This window comes from Trachypithecus francoisi, unplaced genomic scaffold, assembly GCF_009764315.1.
Source record: "Trachypithecus francoisi isolate TF-2019V2 unplaced genomic scaffold, Tfra_2.0 Lachesis_group15, whole genome shotgun sequence".
NCBI classification, from domain to species: Eukaryota; Metazoa; Chordata; class Mammalia; order Primates; family Cercopithecidae; genus Trachypithecus; species Trachypithecus francoisi.
In genome coordinates, this window is record NW_022681460.1 from 68,538,951 (window position 1) to 68,561,287 (window position 22,337).

The following is a 22,337-nucleotide window of genomic DNA, read 5'->3' on the forward strand; positions in this document are numbered from 1 at the left end:
TGCATTTCAAAGCAATTCATTAAAGACGCACATTCTTTGATTTGTAATAAGCTCAATCTTTTAAAAAATATTTTAATATAGATTTCTATGTTACCCAGTATTCAATATCCCTTAAAATTTAAATGCAGCATGTTTTACCAAAAACGTTTACCTTAGGCCATTCAGTTTACAACACTGTCTTGAGAAAAAACATTTTACATTATTTATGTAACTGTTCATGATGCTACTTTAAAATGAATTACTATTTCTGATTATAAATTAATTTTTGTTCAAATATTTAAATAAAATGTGAACGCATGTAAGAAATCTGAAAGACTAGATGTGGTCCTACTTTAGATATAAGTAGAAATGATTAAAACAATTCACTAACCTCATTAATCAGGAACTGGAGCTGGATTACTGCAGCTCCATTGTCATGCTGGCAATAACATTCTACTCCTGGACGACCAAAGCTGTAATTAATTCCATTAAGGAGTTTATGGTATTTGTTTGGTTTTTTGAAACTGGTAAATTATATAATAGGCTGATAAATATTCCAATGACCTCATATTCAATACAGGCTATTTACTGAAGTTGAGATTTAGAGCTAGGTTTGTTACACATCCATCTAATAGTTTCTGTTGAAAAGTCTCAGAAATTACAGGTTTAAACAAAATAAGCAAATTAGAAGAAAATGAATTATTAACCTCAGCAATATATTAAAACAAGATAATATATAGGTAATACATTTTATGCTGGCCCAAATTATTTTCTTCATCTTAAAATAAAAAAAGAAGACAAAGGTGGTTGGATCTACAGAACGTCCAATTTTGCTGTAGTCAACAACAAATCTGAAAAGTAGGCAAATGTCATTTTGGAATGTTGCTTTTCGGAACACTAATCTTTTTACTGTCATTTTTCATTTCTGCCGTGTAATTTTTAAGTAAGGCTAAAAATATAATGAAGAACTACATAACTATGTTTCTAATTGACACATGATTTTGTTTCACCAAATGAATGTGTCCATCTTTTACAACAGGCATGGATACTGATTAAAATGAATTGGCATACAATAATAACAGCAACTATTTATATAACATTTTCCGGCCGGGCGCGGTGGCTCAAGCCTGTAATCCCAGCACTTTGGGAGGCCGAGACGGGCGGATCACGAGGTCAGGAGATCGAGACCATCCTGGCTAACATGGTGAAACCCCGTCTCTACTAAAAAAATACAAAAAACTAGCCGGGCGACATGGCGGGCGCCTGTAGTCCCAGCTGCTTGGGAGGCTGAGGCAGGAGAATGGCGTAAACCCAGGAGGCGGAGCTTGCAGTGAGCTGAGACCCGGCCACTGCACTCCAGCCTGGGCGGCAGAGCGAGACTCCGTCTCAAAAAAAAAAAAATAAAAAAATAAAAAATAAAAAAAAATAAAAAATAAAAATAAAAACATTTTCCACGTTAGGCATTATAAAAATGTTATATCAACTCATTTAATCCTCATAACTCATGAAGAATATGTTATTTTCCCCCATTTAAACAGACAAGGAAACTGAAGTACAAAGAAATTAACTAACCTGTCTCAAGTCACACAACTAGAAGTAGCGAAAATAGAATATAAAGAAGCATTCTGGCTCCAGAGTCTACACTCTAAATTAATAAAGCATGCTGAGTAACAACATCAAAACAGAACAGAAAAAAAAAAACTGTACATTTGTAGAATTCACTATGCGCCAGGCACTGTTATATGCATTTTACCTTCATAAACTTGAAATAAGAAGGTAGTCATTTTAATCAGCTGTAAACTAATCTCATTTTGCCAGTTATTAAATATTACCCTAAAGTAAAAAGCAAAATGTAAAAATAAACTTTGGTGGGATTTAATAAATTATAGTTGCCGGTATATAAATTCACATTCAGGTACAGTCTGTTTCTGTATTCTATTAATACATGCCACAAAGTTCTTAATGAAAACAATTGTGCCATAGGTTTAATTTGCTATGATTTTTTCCTTTGGATTTCTAGAAATTTTCTAGACGGTACTCATTTTCAAGAGTTTTTTCTATTTATTACTAGCAATTAATTATAAATTTTATAAATTAACAGGTTGGGTATGTTTAGCTCATAGTACCCTCCTCTTTAAACACCTAGAATTATTGTTAGTAGTAATAATAGTAGTAGCAGCAGTAGTAGTAGTAGCAGTAGCAGTAGTAGTAACAGTAGTAGTAGTATTTTTGCTATACCAGTTGCTCAAATACAACTGCAGGAAACTAGACTTCAAATTAATAGTATTGGCAATGTGTATATCACACAATGACAGGCCATAAAAAAGAAAAATCTGTATATCTGTTCACTCATTTCTTTTTTTATTTTTTTTTTATTTTTTATTTTTTATTATACTTTAAGTTCTAGGGTACATGTGCATAACGTTTATATCATGTATAACTCCCCAAAGCAATCCCTCCCTCCTCCCCCCTCCCCATGATAGGCCCCAGTGTGTGATGTTCCCCTTCCCGAGTCCAAGTGATCTCATTGTTCAGTTCCCACCTATGAGTGAGAACATGCGGTGTTTGGTTTTCTCTTCTTGTGATAGTTTGCTAAGAATGATGGTTTCCAGCTGCATCCATGTCCCTACAAAGGACACAAACTCATCCTTTTTGATGGCTGCATAGTATTCCATGGTGTATATGTGCCACATTTTCTTAATCCAGTCTGTCACAGATGGACATTTGGGTTGATTCCAAGTCTTTGCTATTGTGAATAGTGCCACAATAAACATACGTGTGCATGTGTCTTTGTAGTAGAGTAATTTATAATCCTTTGGGTATATACCCAGTAGTGGGATGGCTGGGCCATATGGTACATCTAGTTCTAGATCCTTGAGGAATCGCCATACTGTTTTCCATAATGGTTGAACTAGTTTACAATCCCACCAACAGTGTAAAAGTGTTCCTATTTCTCCACATCCTCTCCAACATCTATTGTTTCCTGACTTCTTAATGATTGCCATTCTAACTGGTGTGAGATGGTATCTCATTGTGGTTTTGATTTGCATTTCTCTGATGGCGAGTGATGACGAGCATTTTTTCATGTGTCTGTTGGCTGTATGGATGTCTTCTTTTGAGAAATGTCTGTTCATATCCTTTCCCCACTTTTTGATGGGGTTGTTTGTTTTTTCTTGTATATTTGTTTGAGTTCTTTGTAGATTCTGGATATTAGCCCTTTGTCAGATGAGTAGGTTGCAAAAATTTTCTCCCATTCTGTAGGTTGCCTGTTCACTCTGATGGTAGTTTCTTTTGCTGTGCAAAAGCTCTTTAGTTTAATGAGATCCCATTTGTCAATTTTGGCTTTTGCTGCCGTTGCTTTTGGTGTTTTAGACATGAAGTCCTTGCCCATGCCTATGTCCTGAATGGTACTACCTAGATTTTCTTCTAGGGTTTTTATGGTATTAGGTCTAACATTTAAGTCTCTAATCCATCTTGAATTAATTTTTGTATAAGGGGTAAGGAAAGGATCCAGTTTCAGCTTTCTACTTGTGGCTAGCCAATTTTCCCAGCACCATTTATTAAATAGGGAATCCTTTCCCCATTTCTTGTTTTTGTCAGGTTTGTCAAAGATCAGATGGCTGTAGATGTGTGGTATTATTTCTGAGGACTCTGTTCTGTTCCACTGGTCTATTTCTCTGTTGTGGTACCAGTACCATGCTGTTTTGGTTACTGTAGCCTTGTAGTATAGTTTGAAGTCAGGTAGCGTGACGCCTCCAGCTTTGTCCTTTTGACTTAGGATTGTCTTGGCAATGCGGGCTCTTTTTTGGTTCCATATGAACTTTAAAGCAGTTTTTTCCAATTCTGTGAAGAAACTCATTGGTAGCTTGATGGGGATGGCATTGAATCTATAAATAACCTTGGGCAGTATGGCCATTTTCACGATATTGATTCTTCCTATCCATGAGCATGGTATGTTCTTCCATTTGTTTGTGTCCTCTTTGATTTCACTGAGCAGTGGTTTGTAGTTCTCCTTGAAGAGGTCCTTTACATCCCTTGTAAGCTGGATTCCTAGGTATTTTATTCTCTTTGAAGCAATTGTGAATGGAAGTTCATTCCTGATTTGGCTCTCTGCTTGTCTGTTACTGGTGTATAAGAATGCTTGGGATTTTTGCACATTAATTTTGTATCCTGAGACTTTGCTGAAGTTGCTTATCAGCTTAAGGAGATTTTGGGCTGAGACGATGGGGTTTTCTAAATATACAATCATGTCATCTGCAAACAGGGACAATTTGACTTCTTCTTTTCCTAACTGGATTCCCTTGATTTCTTTCTCTTGCCTGATTGCCCTAGCCAGAACTTCCAACACTATGTTGAATAGGAGTGGTGAGAGAGGGCATCCCTGTCTTGTGCCAGTTTTCAAAGGGAATTTTTCCAGTTTTTGCCCATTCAGTATGATATTAGCTGTGGGTTTGTCGTAAATAGCTCTTATTATTTTGAGGTACGTTCCATCAATACCGAATTTATTGAGCGTTTTTAGCATAAAGGGCTGTTGAATTTTGTCAAAAGCCTTTTCTGCATCTATTGAAATAATCATGTGGTTCTTGTCTTTGGTTCTGTTTATATGCTGGATTACGTTTATTGATTTGCGAATGTTGAACCAGCCTTGCATCCCAGGGATGAAGCCCACTTGATCATGGTGGATAAGCTTTTTGATGTGCTGCTGAATCCGGTTTGCCAGTATTTTATTGAGAATTTTTGCATCGATGTTCATCAGGGATATTGGTCTAAAATTCTCTTTTTTTGTTGTGTCTCTGCCAGGCTTTGGTATCAGGATGATGTTGGCCTCATAAAATGAGTTAGGGAGGATTCCCTCTTTTTCTATTGATTGGAATAGTTTCAGAAGGAATGGTACCAGCTCCTCCTTGTACCTCTGGTAGAATTCAGCTGTGAATCCATCTGGTCCTGGACTTTTTTTCGTGGGTAGGCTATTAATTGTTGCCTCAATTTCAGAGCCTGTTATTGGTCTATTCAGGGATTCAACTTCTTCCTGGTTCAGTCTTGGGAGAGTGTAAGTGTCCAGGAAATTATCCATTTCTTCTAGATTTTCTAGTCGATTTGCGTAGAGGCATTTATAGTATTCTCTGATGGTTGTTTGTATTTCTGTGGGGTCGGTGGTGATATCCCCTTTATCATTTTTTATTGCGTCTATTTGATTCCTCTCTTCTTCTTTATTAGTCTTGCTAGCGGTCTGTCAATTTTGTTGATCTTTTCAAAAAACCAACTCCTGGATTCATTGATTTTTTGGAGGGTTTTTTGTGTCTCTATCTCCTTCAGTTCTGCTCTGATCTTAGTTATTTCTTGCCTTCTGCTAGCTTTTGAATGTGTTTGCTCTTGCCTCTCTAGTTCTTTTAATTGTGATGTTAAAGTGTCAATTTTAGATCTTTCCTGCTTTCTCTTGTGGGCATTTAGTGCTATAAATTTCCCTCTACACACTGCTTTAAATGTGTCCCAGAGATTCTGGTATGTTGTATCTTTGTTCTCATTGGTTTCAAAGAACATCTTTATTTCTGCTTTCATTTCGTTGTGTACCCAGTAGTCATTCAGGAGCAGGTTATTCAGTTTCCATGTAGTTGAGCGGTTTTGATTGAGTTTCTTAGTCCTGAGTTCTAGTTTGATTGCACTGTGGTCTGAGAGACAGTTTGTTATAATTTCTGTTCTTGTACATTTGCTGAGGAGTGCTTTACTTCCAATTATGTGGTCAATTTTGGAATAAGTGCGATGTGGTGCTGAGAAGAATGTATATTCTGTTGATTTGGGGTGGAGAGTTCTATAGATGTCTATTAGGTCCGCTTGGTGCAGAGATGAGTTCAATTCCTGGATATCCTTGTTAACTTTCTGTCTCGTTGATCTGTCTAATGTTGACAGTGGAGTGTTGAAATCTCCCATTATTATTGTATGGGAGTCTAAGTCTCTTTGTAGGTCTCTAAGGACTTGCTTTATGAATCTGGGTGCTCCTGTATTGGGTGCATATATATTTAGGAGAGTTAGCTCTTCCTGTTGAATTGATCCCTTTACCATTATGTAATGGCCTTCTTTGTCTCTTTTGATCTTTGATGGTTTAAAGTCTGTTTTATCAGAGACTAGGATTGCAACCCCTGCTTTTTTTTGTTCTCCATTTGCTTGGTAGATCTTTCTCCATCCCTTTATTTTGAGCCTATGTATGTCTCTGCATGTGAGATGGGTCTCCTGAATACAGCAGACTGATGGGTCTTGACTCTTGATCCAGTTTGCCAGTCTGTGTCTTTTCATTGGAGCATTTAGTCCATTTACATTTAAGGTTAATATTGTTATGTGTGAACTTGATCCTGTCATTATGATATTAACTGGTTATTTTGCTCATTGGTTGATGCAGTTTCTTCCTAGCCTTGATGGTCTTTACATTTTGGCATGTTTTTGCAATGGCTGGTACCGGTTGTTCCTTTCCATGTTTAGGGCTTCCTTCAGGGTCTCTTGTAAGGCAGGCCTGGTGGTGACAAAATCTCTAAGCATTTGCTTATCTGTAAAGGATTTTATTTCTCCTTCACTGATGAAACTTAGTTTGGCTGGATATGAAATTCTGGGTTGAAAATTCTTTTCTTTAAGAACGTTGAATATTGGCCCCCACTCTCTTCTGGCTTGTAGAGTTTCTGCCGAGAGATCTGCTGTTAGTCTGATGGGCTTCCCTTTGTGGGTAACCCGACCTTTCTCTCTGGCTGCCCTTAAGATTTTTTCCTTCATTTCAACTTTGGTGAATCTGGCAATTATGTGTCTTGGAGTTGCTCTTCTGGAGGAGTATCTTTGTGGCGTTCTCTGTATTTCCTGAATTTGAATGTTGGCCTGCCCTACTAGGTTGGGGAAGTTCTCCTGGATGATATCCTGAAGAGTGTTTTCCAACTTGGTTCCATTTTCCCCCTCACTTTCAGGCACCCCAATCAGAAGTAGATTTGGTCTTTTTACATAATCCCATACTTCTTGCAGGCTTTGTTCATTTCTTTTTCTTCTTTTTTCTTTTGGTTTCTCTTCTCGCTTCATTTCATTCATTTGATCCTCAATCGCTGATACTCTTTCTTCCAGTTGATCGAGTCGGTTACTGAAGCTTGTGCATTTGTCACGTATTTCTCGTGTCATGGTTTTCATCTCTGTCATTTCGTTTATGATCTTCTCTGCATTAATTAGTCTAGCTGTCAATTCTTCCACTTTTTTTTCAAGATTTTTAGTTTCTTTGCGCTGGGTACGTAATTCCTCCTTTAGCTCTGAGAAGTTTGATGGACTGAAGCCTTCTTCTCTCATCTCGTCAAAGTCATTCTCTGACCAGCTTTGATCCGTTGCTGGCGATGGGCTGCGCTCCTTTGCAGGGGGAGATGCGCTCTTATTTTTTGAATTTCCAGCTTTTCTGCCCTGCTTTTTCCCCATCTTTGTGGTTTTATCTGTCTCTGGTCTTTGATGATGGTGACGTACTGATGGGGTTTTGGTATAGGTGTCTTTCCTGTTTGATAGTTTTCCGTCTGACAGTCAGAAGGACTGTCTGTTGGTCTGTTGGAGATTGCTTGAGGTCCACTCCAGACCCTGTTTGCCTGGGTATCAGCAGCAGAGGTTGCCAAAGATAGAATATTGCTGAGCAGCGAGTGTACCTGTCTGATTCTTCCTTTGGAAGTTTCCTCTCAGGGATGACTCCACCCTGTGAGGTGTGGGGTGTCAGACTGCCCCTAGTGGGGGATGTCTCCCAGCTAGGCTACTCAGGGGTCAGGGACCCACCTGAGCAGGCAGTCTGTCCGTTCTCGGATCTCAACCTCCGCGTTGGGAGATCCACGGCTCTCCCCAAAGCTGTCAGACAGAGTCGTTCGCCTCTGCACCGCCCCCGCTGCTTTCCCTATTGGACCTCAGCTGTGGGCTGTCCCCAGAGGTGGAGTCTACAGAGACAGGCAGGTTTCCTTGAGCTGCTGTGAGCTCCACCCAGTTCGAGCTTCCCAGTGGCTTTGTTTACCTACTTAAGCCTCAGCAATGGCGGGCGCCCCTCCCCCAGCCTCGCTGCTGCCTTGCGGATAGATCGCCGCAGACTGCTGCGTTAGCAGTGAAGGAGGCTCCGTGGGCGTGGGACCCTCCCGGCCAGGTGTGGGATATATTCTCCTGGTGTGCCTGTTTCCTTAAAGCGCAGTATTGGGGTGGGAGTTACGCGATTTTCCAGGTGTTATGTGTCTCAGTTCCCCTGGCTAGGAAAACGGATTTCCTTCCCCCTTGCGCTTCCAGGTGAGGCGATGCCTCGCCCTGCTTCAGCTCACGCTGGTCAGGCTGCAGCAGCTGACCAGCACCGATTGTCCGGCACTCCCTAGAGAGATGACCCCAGTACCTCAGTTGAAAATGCAGAAATCACCGGTCTTCTGTGTTACTCGCGCTGGGAGTTGGAGACTGGAGCTGTTCCTATTCGGCCATCTTGCTCCGCCCCTCCACTCATTTCTTTCCTTAGAAAAAGAACCTGCCCTTCTACCCAGTATAGTGAGTCTAATTCTAATCTCTTCAGCTAAATTATTCTTTCTGGCATAAATTAGCATATTTTATAATTCCCATTTTACATGAATGTCAAACCTCTCTTTTGAGACCAGATCGGGATCAAAGAATAAGTTGATTTTTTTTTTTGAAAGTGAGTACTGTAGAAAATCATAATAATTATACTTACCTTACATATTATTTTATTACAAAACATACACAATACTGCTAATCTTTTGATATTAGGCAAAGACATTTTCTTTAAGTATGAATCTATTAACTAAAAATCAGAGTTGTTTTTCTTGAGTAAAACATAGCTATCACTACCCAGGTATAAGATTTCTTGTTTAACTTCTTAAATGGAACTTTAAAGATAATGTCAAACAATACGAGTACAGCATTCATATACAGTCTTACTATTTCTTTTTCAGTCATTATAGGTATCCACACCAAATTGGGAGGGAAATTTTAAGTGACTGACTTTCATAAAGTCTTTTAAACGCATTCATCTTAGATGTTTATTTAAAAATGTCTCTTCTGACATTTGTACTTCATCATTTTATAGAATATTAAGGTGATTTACCTGATTAGAATATCTAATACAATAGACATAAAAAGATTGGGAATACAGAAAAACTGATTCTTGGTAAGTAAAGAATAAGCAACAGGTCTACTAATTTGAGCCTTCTTAAGAAATAGCTTACTGGTGTTGAAATTTCAAATTGCCATGGGCGTCAATCAATGTTTTCTCCAAAGAGAATGAAAAATGTCTATAAATTTAGGAAGTCAGTTACACAGAGGTCAAGAGAGGTTTTACTCTTAGTCTATGTATGACACTACTCTAAACAAAAAATGTACTTTTAAATTGATATAACATAGTTCCTTAACTTCTAGCTAACATGATAAAAATAACTTCTTAATAAACAATAAGAACCACTTACTGAGTAACTACTAAGTGGTTAGGCACTATGCCTTAAATACATAATTGCACCTAATCATCACACTAATTCTGAAAGGCAGTTATTATTCATGTTTTACAGGTGACATTTCTAAGGCTCAGAGACATGATTTTTTCTCAAAGTTACTTATTTCATTCCCTTTTTCCTGTAAATAAGGCAGTACTATACAGATGCAGCTAGCCCCAAGGGGTCCTACCACCAAAACTGCCCTATGGATTGGAAGAAAAATTCGCACATTATTACTTCATAACAAAAAATTTTCAATTAAGTTCTAAGAATAGATAATGATACATGTAATCTTGAGAAACTAACACAGAAAGGACACAAATTTCAGAGCAAGTAGTTCCCTATCCTGGTAGTTTATCAGAATTCTGGCCCCACTGCAAACTTGCTACACCCAAATTTTCAGAGGAGATGCCTGAGTAGGTTGGTTGTTTATTTATTTATTTACTTATTGTGCCACAGGAACCATCTGAGGCACAATGAGACTTGAAGACCTCTACTTTCAAGTTAGTTCATATGCCAGCTCTGCTATTAGATGCTGTGATCTGGAGAGAATTATTACAGGTCTTAACTATCTAATCTATAAAATGTATATAAGACCTATCTAGACTAGCTTGCAGAACTTTAGTAAGGATTAAACCACATAGAGTTTAATGTGGTACCACTATCAAGTGGTATCCACTATCATTATTTAAGACAATGTATTATTCACCATGTTGGCTAGAACTAAATGTTCCCTGACAGTGGGCATACCATTATAATACAAGAAAATGTCAACACTGAATTTATTAGATCACAAAACATTCATATCTTTTCACATCTATAATTATTATTCCTTGCACACATGATTCTTCCTAATACTGACATTACTGAGTTAACATTTTTATTAAAAAAGTCAAACACTGTAATGAAGACCTGCTTAGTAAGTGATTTCCATTTACCGTGGCTATGTTCACAATTAAATGAAAAAAATTAAATGCCTGAAACTAAAATGAAGAAAAACCAAAAGATTATATACTGAACATTACCGCAAATTTATTAAGTGAGGAAATATTCACTTACTATTCTAATATTTGTTCTTTTATATATGTAGGGAAAGGTAAGTATATTTTTCTGTCACTGTATCTTAGCTTGTAACTCTAAACTTCAATGTATTCTTTTGAAGATAATACAATATTCCTATCTCAGGTACAATTTCTGCCCTCAATTTTTCTATTGCTTGACTAACAAGAGCTATGATAACTACCTAATCCCACTAGTAGTTCTTGTTTTTAAAGCAAACCAGTTAATTTATCTGACCCACGATACATGTCAGATAATTCCTGCACAGCTAGACTCATGGTCCATGTTCAGACAAGCACCATTATCACTGGCGTATTTATGAAGAGATGTATGAGACAAAGTTAAAACAGATCAGGAGCACAGTCTTTGAACACAAGGCTCTGTAATTTAGTCACGACCCTCTATGTAAGCAATAGGAGAAAAAGAAATAATTACAGAAAAAATAACAAGATAAAACTAGCAATTAATGAATAAGCAGGAAGAGGTGTACAGGACACATGAGCAGAAACAAAAGCCAGAGCCAGTAAAACTTTTTTTTTTTTTTTTTACAGTAGTATATATCAAATTCAAAACAAGCATTAATCTCACTGCTTAAATGGCTTTTTCTGGTTGACTGGTAAGGGAGGAATAAATGAGGAATTGGGAGGTCTTTAAGTACATCATCATCGTCAGCACCATCATCATCACCTGCATCATCACTGAAGCTGAGATTTGCTGAACACTTAAGATGTGTCAAGTAAAATACTACATATGTATTATCTCACAATAGTTCTCTATGATAAGCTCTGTTTTCACAAATAAGGAAACTCAGGCGCAAAGTTTAAGTAACTTGCTCAAGGCTACTCACCTAGTTAGTAAAGAAGCTGAGATCTGAACCAAGGCAGTCTAATTCCAGAACCCACAGTATAAATTACCAACCCTTACAGCACACACGCAAACACACACACACAGACACAGCAAAATATATTAAGAGCCCATTTTCACATGTAAATGTTACTTCCTGATTTATTGTAAATCATCTTAAAACTGGAAAAGGAACGTATATTTATAATCAACGTTTCACAACTGAGTACTTAATAAACCCAGATTGGTCTAATTCTATAAAACTTAATAAACCCAGATTGGTCTAATTCTATAAAACCAGACTAAACGTAACTTGTAGTAAGTTAACATCATACACCAATTAGATAGTAAACAATATGCTAATTTAAAGAATAATATACTAGAGTCATTTTTCATTGTTAACAGCTGTTAGCTGAGGGTATCACGTTTAAAAATTAATTTTAATAATGAAGCAATATGGCCCAGCAAGATAAGCAAAAAGCTAGAATTCTGAATTCTAATTCTAGTTGTAATTTTGAGACAACCTCCTTACAAATACCTCCATGTGTAAAATGATACGCCAAAAAACATTTTAGAGTCTATAGCTACTGAGAGGAACAATACTTGGCAAAATTAAATGAGAAACAGAAATAAACAATCACATCTTTAAAAAGTATACAGGATCAATGGAATACACGATGTTAGAATACAGGGCACAACCACACATCTCAACGGGTGTAGAAAAAAATCTGACAAAAATCAACACCGTTTTATGATTAAACACACAACTCAATAAAACTAGAAATAGAAGGGAATTTCCTCAACATGACAAAGGGCATCTATGAAAAACTCACAGCTAACATCCTTCTCACTGGTGAAAGACTGAATGCTTTCCCACTAAGATAGGGAAAAAGACAGCATGTCCATTCTCACCACTCATCTATTCGACATGGAATCTAATGTTCTAGCCATGCAAATATGCAAGAAAAAAAAAGAGAGAAAGTGTTAAAAACAAAAAGAAAAAAGTAGAACTATCTTTATTAATAGGTGACATAATCTTATACATAGAAAATTCTAAGAAATCCACTAAAAAAAACAGGAATGAATAAAAATGTTCAGCAAGGTTGCATAATACAAGACCAATACACATAAAAAGCATACCCTGGCAATGAACGATCTGTAAATGCAATTAAGAAAACAATTCCACTTACAATAACATCATAAGGAATAGAATATTTAAAAATAAATTTATCCAAAGAAATTCAAAACCTGTAACATCAAAAACTAAAAAGTACTGCTGAAAGAAACCCTAAATAAATGAAAAGATATCCTATATCCATGGAACAAAGACAATATTATTAAGATGGCAATAATCACCAAACTTATCGAAAAAACCTAAACAATCTCTATCCGAATCCCAGCTGCTTGTAGAAATTGACAAGCCAATACTTATATATCATTATATGTAAGTATAGCTCACTAAAGCTGTTAAAAACAAGAATTAGCTTGTATGAATGATAAATACTAACACCATATATGAATAGGTAATAATAAAAGGCAATGAATTTAAGGCAAGCAAACACTAGAATTCTTAATGAAAACAAATTAAAACATATGATAGTCTTAAATATATTTTTGTCTGAATTTTTCATAAGCACTGAATGAATTTAACTATTTAGCAACCTAAATGAAATACAGCACAATAGGAGAAAAAAAAAAACTACGGTTTAGCATTTTTGCAAGTCAGCTACTTATTTCTTTCTGTCCTGCATTTGACTTTTTAAATTTATTTCATCCATGATTTAAAAACAAGACGTATTTAACAGATGAGGAGCAAAAAAGAAAATTCAATATTCTTGTAAAAAAATAAGATTGTTGATCATGTAAAGAATTAGTATGGTTTTAGAAATACATGTAAGTAAAAGTCCCAAGAAAAATATTTTACCCTTGTAAATTACAATAATTTGTATTTCTCACTAATAGTTTAAAATCTACATTAATTCCTAAAATACGCTGATGAAAATTGCTCAGAAAATCCCAATTTTGGATATTATAATGACTGAAAAGTAGTATACAGAGGTCTTTGGTCCAAGATACCAAGCTGAACAAATATGTATGCCGTCATTTCGTTCCAAGATCCCTTTAAAAAAGTAAAGCCAAAAAATAAAGGATCAGAAAATATAAAAGAAAAAGTAACCAATATAAGGATCATTTTAGAACATGTAATATCCAATAAGAGAAAACAAAGAAAAAGAAGAAAAGTATCAACGAAATAATAGAAGAAAGCAGATTTTACTCCGCTTCTAATGAACATGAGTCCTTAGATGGAAGTACACAGAATGATAAATGAAATTAGTCCCAACCTAAATACACCACTCTAAAATGTTCCTTAAGGCTTAAAAAGAAGGCCTATAGACTTCCAGGGAAAAAGAAACAAAACAAGTGACCACCTGCAAAGAAATGACCAAATTGCTAGTTTGCTAGCAATGTTTACTAGTTGCTAGAAAACAGTAACGTCCCCAGAGTTATAAAGACATTCAAGCAAACCCCTGACAAGATCTAAATATAGAACAAAGACTTTTAGATATTCATGGGCCTCAAAAATCGTATCATTCTTTTTGGAAGTCATTTAAGACTATGCTCCAATAATTTGAAAGAGTAAACCCCGCCCCCCCCCACCCCCACACACAAGGCAATGACAGGGAATCTAAAAAACACTGAATTCAACCCAGAAAAAAAAGATGAAAAAAGCCCAGGAGGAAAACAGTACAGTTGACATAAACAACACTGGTCCAGCTTAGAGAAGAACAAGGAGGTATTCACTGGAGGCAGGTTCATGAGAACAAGAGGGCTCCACAGATGTGACTCCATCCTTGAGAAGCCTCAGGCATTTAACCATGAGATGACAGCAGCCAATGCATAAGGGAAGTGGGGGAGAGGGAAGAAAAGCAGCTGTACAAGAAAGGAAATGTATTCATAGGATATCATTTGACTGTGGAATAAAAAAGTCATCACAGGAAAAAGTCATAATACATACTGTTCACCCATTTCCAACTTTTAGAATCAAACTAGAAGTTTATATTAATTACACGTGACTACAGTTGGCAAAGGAAAGGAGGATGAAAAAGGAAACAGGGCCGGGCGCAGTGGCTCACACCTGTAATCCCAGCACTTTGGGAGGCCGAAATGGTCAGATCATGAGGTCAGGAGATCCAGACCATCCTGACTAACATGGTGAAACCTCATCTCTACAAAAAATACAAAAATTTTAGCCGGGCGTGGTGGCAGGCACCTGTAGTCGCAGCTACTCGGGAACCTGAGGCAGGAGAATGGCATGAACCTGGGAGGCAGAGCTTACAGTGAGCCAAGATTGCGCCACTGCACTCCAGCCTGGATAACAGAGTGAGACTCTGTCTCAAAAAAAAAAGGGAAGAGGAAACAAACATGGAAAAGTGATGGATTAACATTCTCATTTTACAGAGTGGGGAGCCAAGAGCTAGTATGCATAATTGACAGAGCAAGAAATACAGAATTAACTATAAGATACTTTTTGAAATTTACAAAGGTAACAAGGAAACAAAGTAAGAATAGGGACAAGACTACAGGGGAGGGGAGATATGAGGCAAATTTTATTAAGGCAGGAAATCAACTGATAATTTATAAAGTTGAGGAATCAAAAACCATTGGCAAGAGATTTTATTCAGAGTTAGCAACATGACCAGTAACAGTTAAATGGATCCTTCTCAGGAAGGGGTAGGCATGGGCAAGGTAGGACATGTACTTTTCATCACAGCCCCACTATACTATACTACTTAATCTTTAAACCATGCACATACCTTTGGAAGGTGTTTCTAAAGTGGAGAAAAGCAGCAGTACAGAATCAGACATACAATTATTGGGTTCATTTCATTATGTTATTGTATCCCTCTAACTGACTTATACCATTAATACTAGAAAACCTGAATCAAGACCTCTCTCCAGATCCACACAACAGGAGAACCCTGTTTTCATACCTCACATTCTGGAATTCTGAATCACTTACCTAGTCTTTCTCTCTTCCCCATAACCACTGGTTTCTTTCCAACCCTACCTGCTTTCATTCACTACTATACAGAATTGTGTGGCAAGAGAAATGGGCACATTACGGGAAAACAAGCAGAGCTTCTTGTACTAATGATCCTAATTAGTCTCCATGTTCTCCCACTTTGTAGCTCCTAGGAGGTAAAGATGGCAAGCTACAGAATGATATTCCTTAACCATGTTTGCTTAACCCATTCAATTTTTCTTATTTGAGAACTTTAATAAGCACTGAGAGTACAAATCATAGTCTCTATCCTCAAGGATCTCAAAAGTTTAGCAACAGAATTATAAAAGCAATATAACAGTTAGGTCTTCAGTTACTCCAAACAGATAAGAATTTTGTAGTTGGCCGGGCGCGGTGGCTCAAGCCTGTAAATCCCAGCACTTTGGGAGGCCGAGACGGGCGGATCACGAGGTCAGGAGTTCCAGACCATCCTGGCTAACACGGTGAAACCCCGTCTCTACTAAAAAATACAAAAAACTAGCCGGGCGAGGTGGCGGGCGCCTGTAGTCCCAGCTACTCGGGAGGCTGAGGCAGGAGAATGGCGTAAACCCGGGAGGCGGAGCTTGCAGTGAGCTGAGATCCGGCCACTGCACTCCAGCCCGGGCGACAGAGCAAGACTCCGTCTCAAAAAAAAAAAAAAGAATTTTGTAGGTAAGAATATTACTTGAAAAAGAAACTTTTCAATTATTCTCACAAACATCAGTTCATCTGAAATTCGAGCATGTCCTACACTATTCTTATATGCTCATGCCATTCTTTGATTTCCCTCCTTGCTTATTATACAGTCATACTGAATTCTGTACCTACTTCCTTTTCCTTCAGTTGGGACCATCTTTGGCTGAATTACACAACTATGTTGGCAGCCTATGCTATACTTCCATCCTAGAGTGCGGAAGGCTTTCAAACAGTCTCAGGTAATAACACGTTTATCTGCTCTCTTTACTCCCAAAGTCTGGAAAACCATATGACACATAGTAGACACTCAATGAATGAATGAGTTTTCTTAAAACCTAAGAAACATGTTTTATGTCCAGTAATACCTTTTTTTTTAGTAAGGGTCTCACTCTGTCACCCAGGGTAGAGTGCAGAGGCACAATCATGGCTCACTGAAGCCTCAACCTTCTGGGCTCAAGGGACCCTCCTGCCTCAGCCTCCAGAGTAGCTGGGACTACAGGCACTTGCCACTATGCCTGGCTTTGTTTTGTGTGTGTGTCTGTGTGTGTGTGTGTTAGAGCCAAGGTCTCACTATGTTTCCTTGGCTGGTCTTGAACTTTCGGACTCAAGCTTCCCAAAATGCTGAGATTACATGCATGAGCCACCACGTCCGCTCCAGTCATATCTTCTTAGGTAAGATTAATTCACTTTTCAGAAAACCAATAAAAAGTACACAACAGTGGAAAAATGTTCTAATCCTGTCACTATCAGGAAATTGGACTCGGTTTTCTCTAGGATCCATTATGGCCCTTAAAAATCCCATAAATTACATTTCTAGCCCATTCATTTTATCTTCAATGATTTTTTTTTTAGGTTATTACAATCACAACAATATTTCCTCTTATTGCTTATTCTTCTTTGTGGGATTTGTACTGTCAGCAAAGTAGAAACAAAAAATAGTAAAATAAACATGCCATGGGCCCCCAGTCTGTGATAAAGTCTGAGAGTAACGCTCCTGGGCAAGTTTTCACTCTGTCATTACCACTGTGTATTATGAAAACGTCTGACACACATATTCTGACAACCTCTACTTTTATGAAGAATGAGACAGTATCAAAACTGGTATATGTTATAAATTATTAATATTTTTTAAGATTATATATCTTTTCAGAGAATCTGTTCATCAATTATTTTCAATGAGGAACAAGGCAAAGAAAAGTAATATTACTCTAATCTCTACAGAAGGGACATATTCAATTTTCCAACCTAGGAATGGAAGACTAGAGTACACATAAAATAGAAAGCAACTAGAGAACTGTGATATCCTGTGAGGTTTCTAGAAACACAATTATATCTTGCAAAGTTTAAAGAATAAGGATCATGATATTTTCTATGAACTATAGTTAGAAATGACAATAAATTATCCTACAATAGTATATGTTTAATTATATAATATTCTGTGAAAGTAAATTTCTTGGAGCAGATATTCTCCTAATAAACCAAGAAAAAAATTTAAAGGAAAACTGTTCCTTCCTACTATATACTACAGTAAAAAAGACAAACCCAAGAGCACAATTTTAATTCATCAGAAACACCTCTCTTACCATTTCTTTCAGTACATTCTTTTACTTTCAGCAAACAGGGTAATTTAAACCTTTTTAAGTATTTTGATATGCCTTCAAAATGTTGCTACTCTGAATTGCCTTACTACTATGAATAAAAAGTCAGTAGATGATTTTTACTTTTAATGGCCTAAGTCTCGAAGAGATTTAACCATGATTATTTTTCAATAACAAAGTTAAAATCTAAATACCACTGTAATGGGATCAAAGAATATTGATGTAAGCATCTGTGAAGTGAAAAGAGGATGAGCTTTAGATTAGGACCAATGCTGTCATTTATTTTGTGTGAACATAAAAACAATCAAAACAAACAAACAAACATTGAGCATCATTAGAAACCTTTGATTTCTTCATCTACACTGTTATGGGGGATAAATGAAAGTCAATAAATAAAAGCAGCAGTACATGATATATTTATCCTACTAATGATAAAAAAATAAACTTTCTGTAAGTAGCAGGTTACTAGGAAAAAATGAAAATACATTAAATGATCTGTAATAACTAAAACAATCTACCTGTGCTATAGTTTTCTCATCTGTGAAACGTCATTTGCATTCTTAACCTGATCAGTAAAGTGTGAGGATCACCTGCAACTTAATTTTTTTATTTTATTTTAATTTAGTTTAGTTTGGTTTATTTTATTTTATTTATCTGGAGACACAGTCTCACTCTGTCTCCCAGGCTGGAGTTCAGTGGTGCAATCACAGTTCACTACTACCTCTGCCTCCTGGGTGTGAAAGTGATTCTCGTGTCTCAGTCTCCCAGTAGCTAGGATTACAGGTATGCACCACCATGCCTGGCCAATTTCTGTATTTTTAGTAGAGATGGGGTTTCACCATATTGGCCAGGCTAGTCTTGAACTCCTGGCCTCAAATGATCCGCCTGCCTCAGCCTCCCAAAGTGCTGAGATTACAGGCATGTGCCACCACACCCGACAAAGCCTTGCATGTTTAAGAATAGACTTTTCAACCATAATTAGACTTCATGGTCTTTTATATTGCTCGTTCTCTTGACCAGTGATAAACTGCTAAGAAGGAAAAACACCATAACTCAAGACCTGGAACTCCAGTTCCTTTCCAAATATTTCACGTAACAGTTTCACAGCCCTGTCTCGAAAGGCAGTGGCAGAACAAAAAGGCAGTGTATTTCCTCATGGTTACACCACAGATCTCAAGATGTTATGACTGCTTTAAAACGACATCCTCTCTATATACAGTAATTAACATGTTTCTTTTCTACCATCTGCCTAAGAATACTGCTACCCAGCCTGTCAAACACTTAAACCAATATTTCTCAATTCTGGCTCTATATCACAAGCATCCACGAAGATTTAAAAACAAAAAATTACAGATGTCATGCCCCTTGCCAGACTCACTGAATCAGAATCTCTAGAGAAGAAATCCAAGCACATTTGGGCATTGTTTGTGCATTTTATTTTTTTCAGCTCCACAAATTAATATATAGCCATAGTTGAGAAACACTGGGAAACCTTGTGGGCATAAGTATAATTAAGCATTACCTTCCCTAAATAATTTTTTTATATACGTATAATCCATTAAATAACTTCTCAGATTTCCTTTTTTTCTAATTGAATAATCATGAATTCCCTATCTCCTTCTAGGTCTTATTTTCCAAATGTTTGATAATTTCCCACTCTCAGCTAAATTAGCTTCTGACTGACTTAATGGAAATATGCTCAAAACAAGTTTAATAAGTCTTTACCAAAGATTAACATAATGAAGAGCACTTCATTTTGCATATTATGGGCTATGAATGTGCTTGCAATGCAAAGTCTTTGCCAACTAATTAGAGTTTTAGAGTACCCCTATTCTATAGTTGCACCTACTTGATAAACGTCAGTTTTAAAACCTCTTTTTGAAGACCACGTATGTTTTCACCAATAAAAATTAACATCAACTTGTTTTCCAGTGTAGTGTGTAAGGAGCATGGAAATCATCATTTTATCTTAACAAGAAGTAAAAAGCTGAACAAACTGGAAAATGAACAACTCTTCTTAAAGATCTGTAAGAGAAGTGAGACCACAAGACAAACCACTACCCCCAAACTGGAAAGAAAGACAGATGGATACAGAGAATCACAACCTGCTAAAAGTAAAAACCCATAAGCACAAACCTCTGTGAAAACCAGTGTCCGGGTAAGGAAGCAAGCACTGTAACTGAGGAATAGCTGGAGGCTCAAAATAAACAAGTCAGAAAGTCAAAAACTCCAGGGAAACCCAGTCATAGAGATGTCCCCACATCTTTGTAAATTTCACTTCTAAAGCTTGAGCAGGTTCTCGCAATAAATAGTGGAGAAAATTCCCTCACGCTACCAGCAGAGGGAAGAGAAAAGGCAATCATTTTTAAATATGCAAGAGCATATTCTGTTCTTAACAACAAGGTCTGCCTTCAGAAATAACAGTTTTACCAGAGACTAACCTGCTGGGGTTTTATCAGAGACCAACTAACCTGAGAGAAGAAAAATCACTCACACCAGTGGGCCCAAGTCTTCCAAGTAGAAGAAGAGAAGTACGCCACTCCAGCCCACTTTAGCCCTCCTATTCCACCTAAAAGGGAGAGGGAGGAAGTGTGGGAAGAAGAGATTAAGAAGCACTCCTAAAGTTCACAGTGCAAGAGCACAGACTCACTAAAAAACTGACAGCTAATGACAGGACTAGAGCACGCTACCCTTCCCCCCACACCATTACCAAAGGCCTATTTACAGCAGTTCCTTTTACTTAGTACATCATGTCCAGATATCAGGAAAAAATTAAAAGGCAAAAAATACAGTTGGAAGAGATGGAGCAAGCATCAGAATCAGACTTAGAAATGGCAGTAATGTTGGCGTTATCAGACTGGGAATTTAAAACAACCATGATTTATATGCTAAGGGCACTAATGGATAAAGGAGACAATACCAAACATCAGATGGGCAATATAAGCAGAAAGACAGAAATTCTAAGAACCGGTCAAAAAGAAATGCTAGAGTCCAAAAACACTAACAGAAGTAAAGAATGCCTTTGACAGACTCAATAGTAGTCTGGACACAGCTAAGGACAGAGTCTCTTAATCTGAGGATACCTCAACAGAAACGTCCAAAATTGAAAAGCAAAGAGAAAAAAGACTGGAAAAAACAGAACAGAGTATCTGAGAACAGTGAGACAACAACAAAAGGTGTACATGTAACAGGAAAACCAGGAAAAGTGGGAACAGAAAGAAACATTTAAAGCAATAATGACTGCGAATTTCCCCTAAATCAATGTCAGATACCAACCACAAATTCAAGAAGCTAAGAAAATACCAAGCAGAATAAATGCTAAAAAAAAATTAAATAAATAAATAAATAAATAAAAGCTACACCTAGACATATCACATTCAAATTGCAGAAATGCAAAGATTAAAAAAAAAATCTTGAAAGAAGCCATTGGAAAAACACCTTACCAACAGAGGTGCAGAGATAAAAATTATTTCTGACCTCTCACAAGAAACCATGCAGGCAAGAAGAGAGGGAAATAAAACATTTCAAGTGCAGAAAGTTTAAAAAAAAAAAAAAAAAAAAACCTGGAATTCTGTGCACTGCAAAATTAGCCTTCAAAACTGAAGGAGTAATAAAAACTTGCTCAAACAAAAACTGACAAAATTTACTGCCAGTTGGCCTGCACTGCAAAAAATGTCAGAGTTGTTTTTTTCTTAAAGAAAATGACATAGATCAGAAACTCAGCTCTACATAAAGGAAGACAGCATCAGAGAAATAAATAGAGGCAAAAATAAAAACTTTTCTATTTCTTAATTGATCTAGTAGTAATAGTTTATTCAAATTAATGACAGCAACAATGTATTGTTTATGTATGTTTATATATATAAACACTTACATATGCTTATATACAGGCAAAATGAACGACAGCAATGACATAAGTGATGACAGTAAAGAATTATAATTTATTCTTATTATAAGGTACTCATATTACCTGTGAAGCAGTATAGTGTTCTTTCGAAGTAGACCCAGATTAATTCTAAATGTATACTGTATATTCTAGAGCAACTATTTAAAAAAATAAAAAAGAAGTATAACTGATACACTAAGAAACTGTTACGCTAAGAAAGGAGAGAAAATGTGGAACCATATAAAATGCTCAATTAAAACCACAAGAGGCATAAAAAGAATGGGAAACAAAAATAGAAACAAAAACAAGGGCAGCAAATAGAGAACAGTAACAAATACAGTAGGTATTATTCGAAGTATATTAACATTCACTTTAAACTTCAATGGCCTAAATACACCAATTAAAAGACAGATCATCGAAGTGGGTCTAAAACTAAGACCCAGCTATATACGCTGTCTGTAAGAAATTCACTTTAAATATAAAGACACATATAGGATAAAAGTAAACAGATGAAGAAAGATATGCCATGCTATCACTAATCAAAAGAAAGCAAAGTAGCTATACTAATTTCAGACACAGACTTCAGACCAAGGAAAGTTATCAGAGATAAAGAGGGGCATTACAAAATGAAAAAAGAGTCAATCCTCCACGAAGGCACAACAATCCTTAAGGTGTTTGAGCCTAAGAAGAGAGTCTCAAAATATATGAGACAAAAACTCATAAAACTGCAAGGAGAAATATATGAATCTACTATTACAGTTGTA

General features: G+C 36.8%; 1 protein-coding gene across 4 annotated transcripts in view; it reads right to left on the reverse strand.

Moving 5' to 3' along the window:
* The window catches only part of STXBP5 (syntaxin binding protein 5), a 207,442-nt gene that overhangs the window by 167,416 nt on the left and 17,689 nt on the right, over positions 1-22,337 (reverse strand). For all 4 annotated transcript variants that reach the window (XR_004442912.1, XM_033235135.1, XM_033235134.1 and 1 more), the window contains exon 3: positions 371-452. Coding sequence is in view for 3 of the 4 variants with exons in the window: in XM_033235135.1 (XP_033091026.1) it covers positions 371-452 (82 nt within the window). In the remaining variant the exon portion in view is untranslated. The remainder of the gene's footprint in view (positions 1-370; positions 453-22,337) is intronic.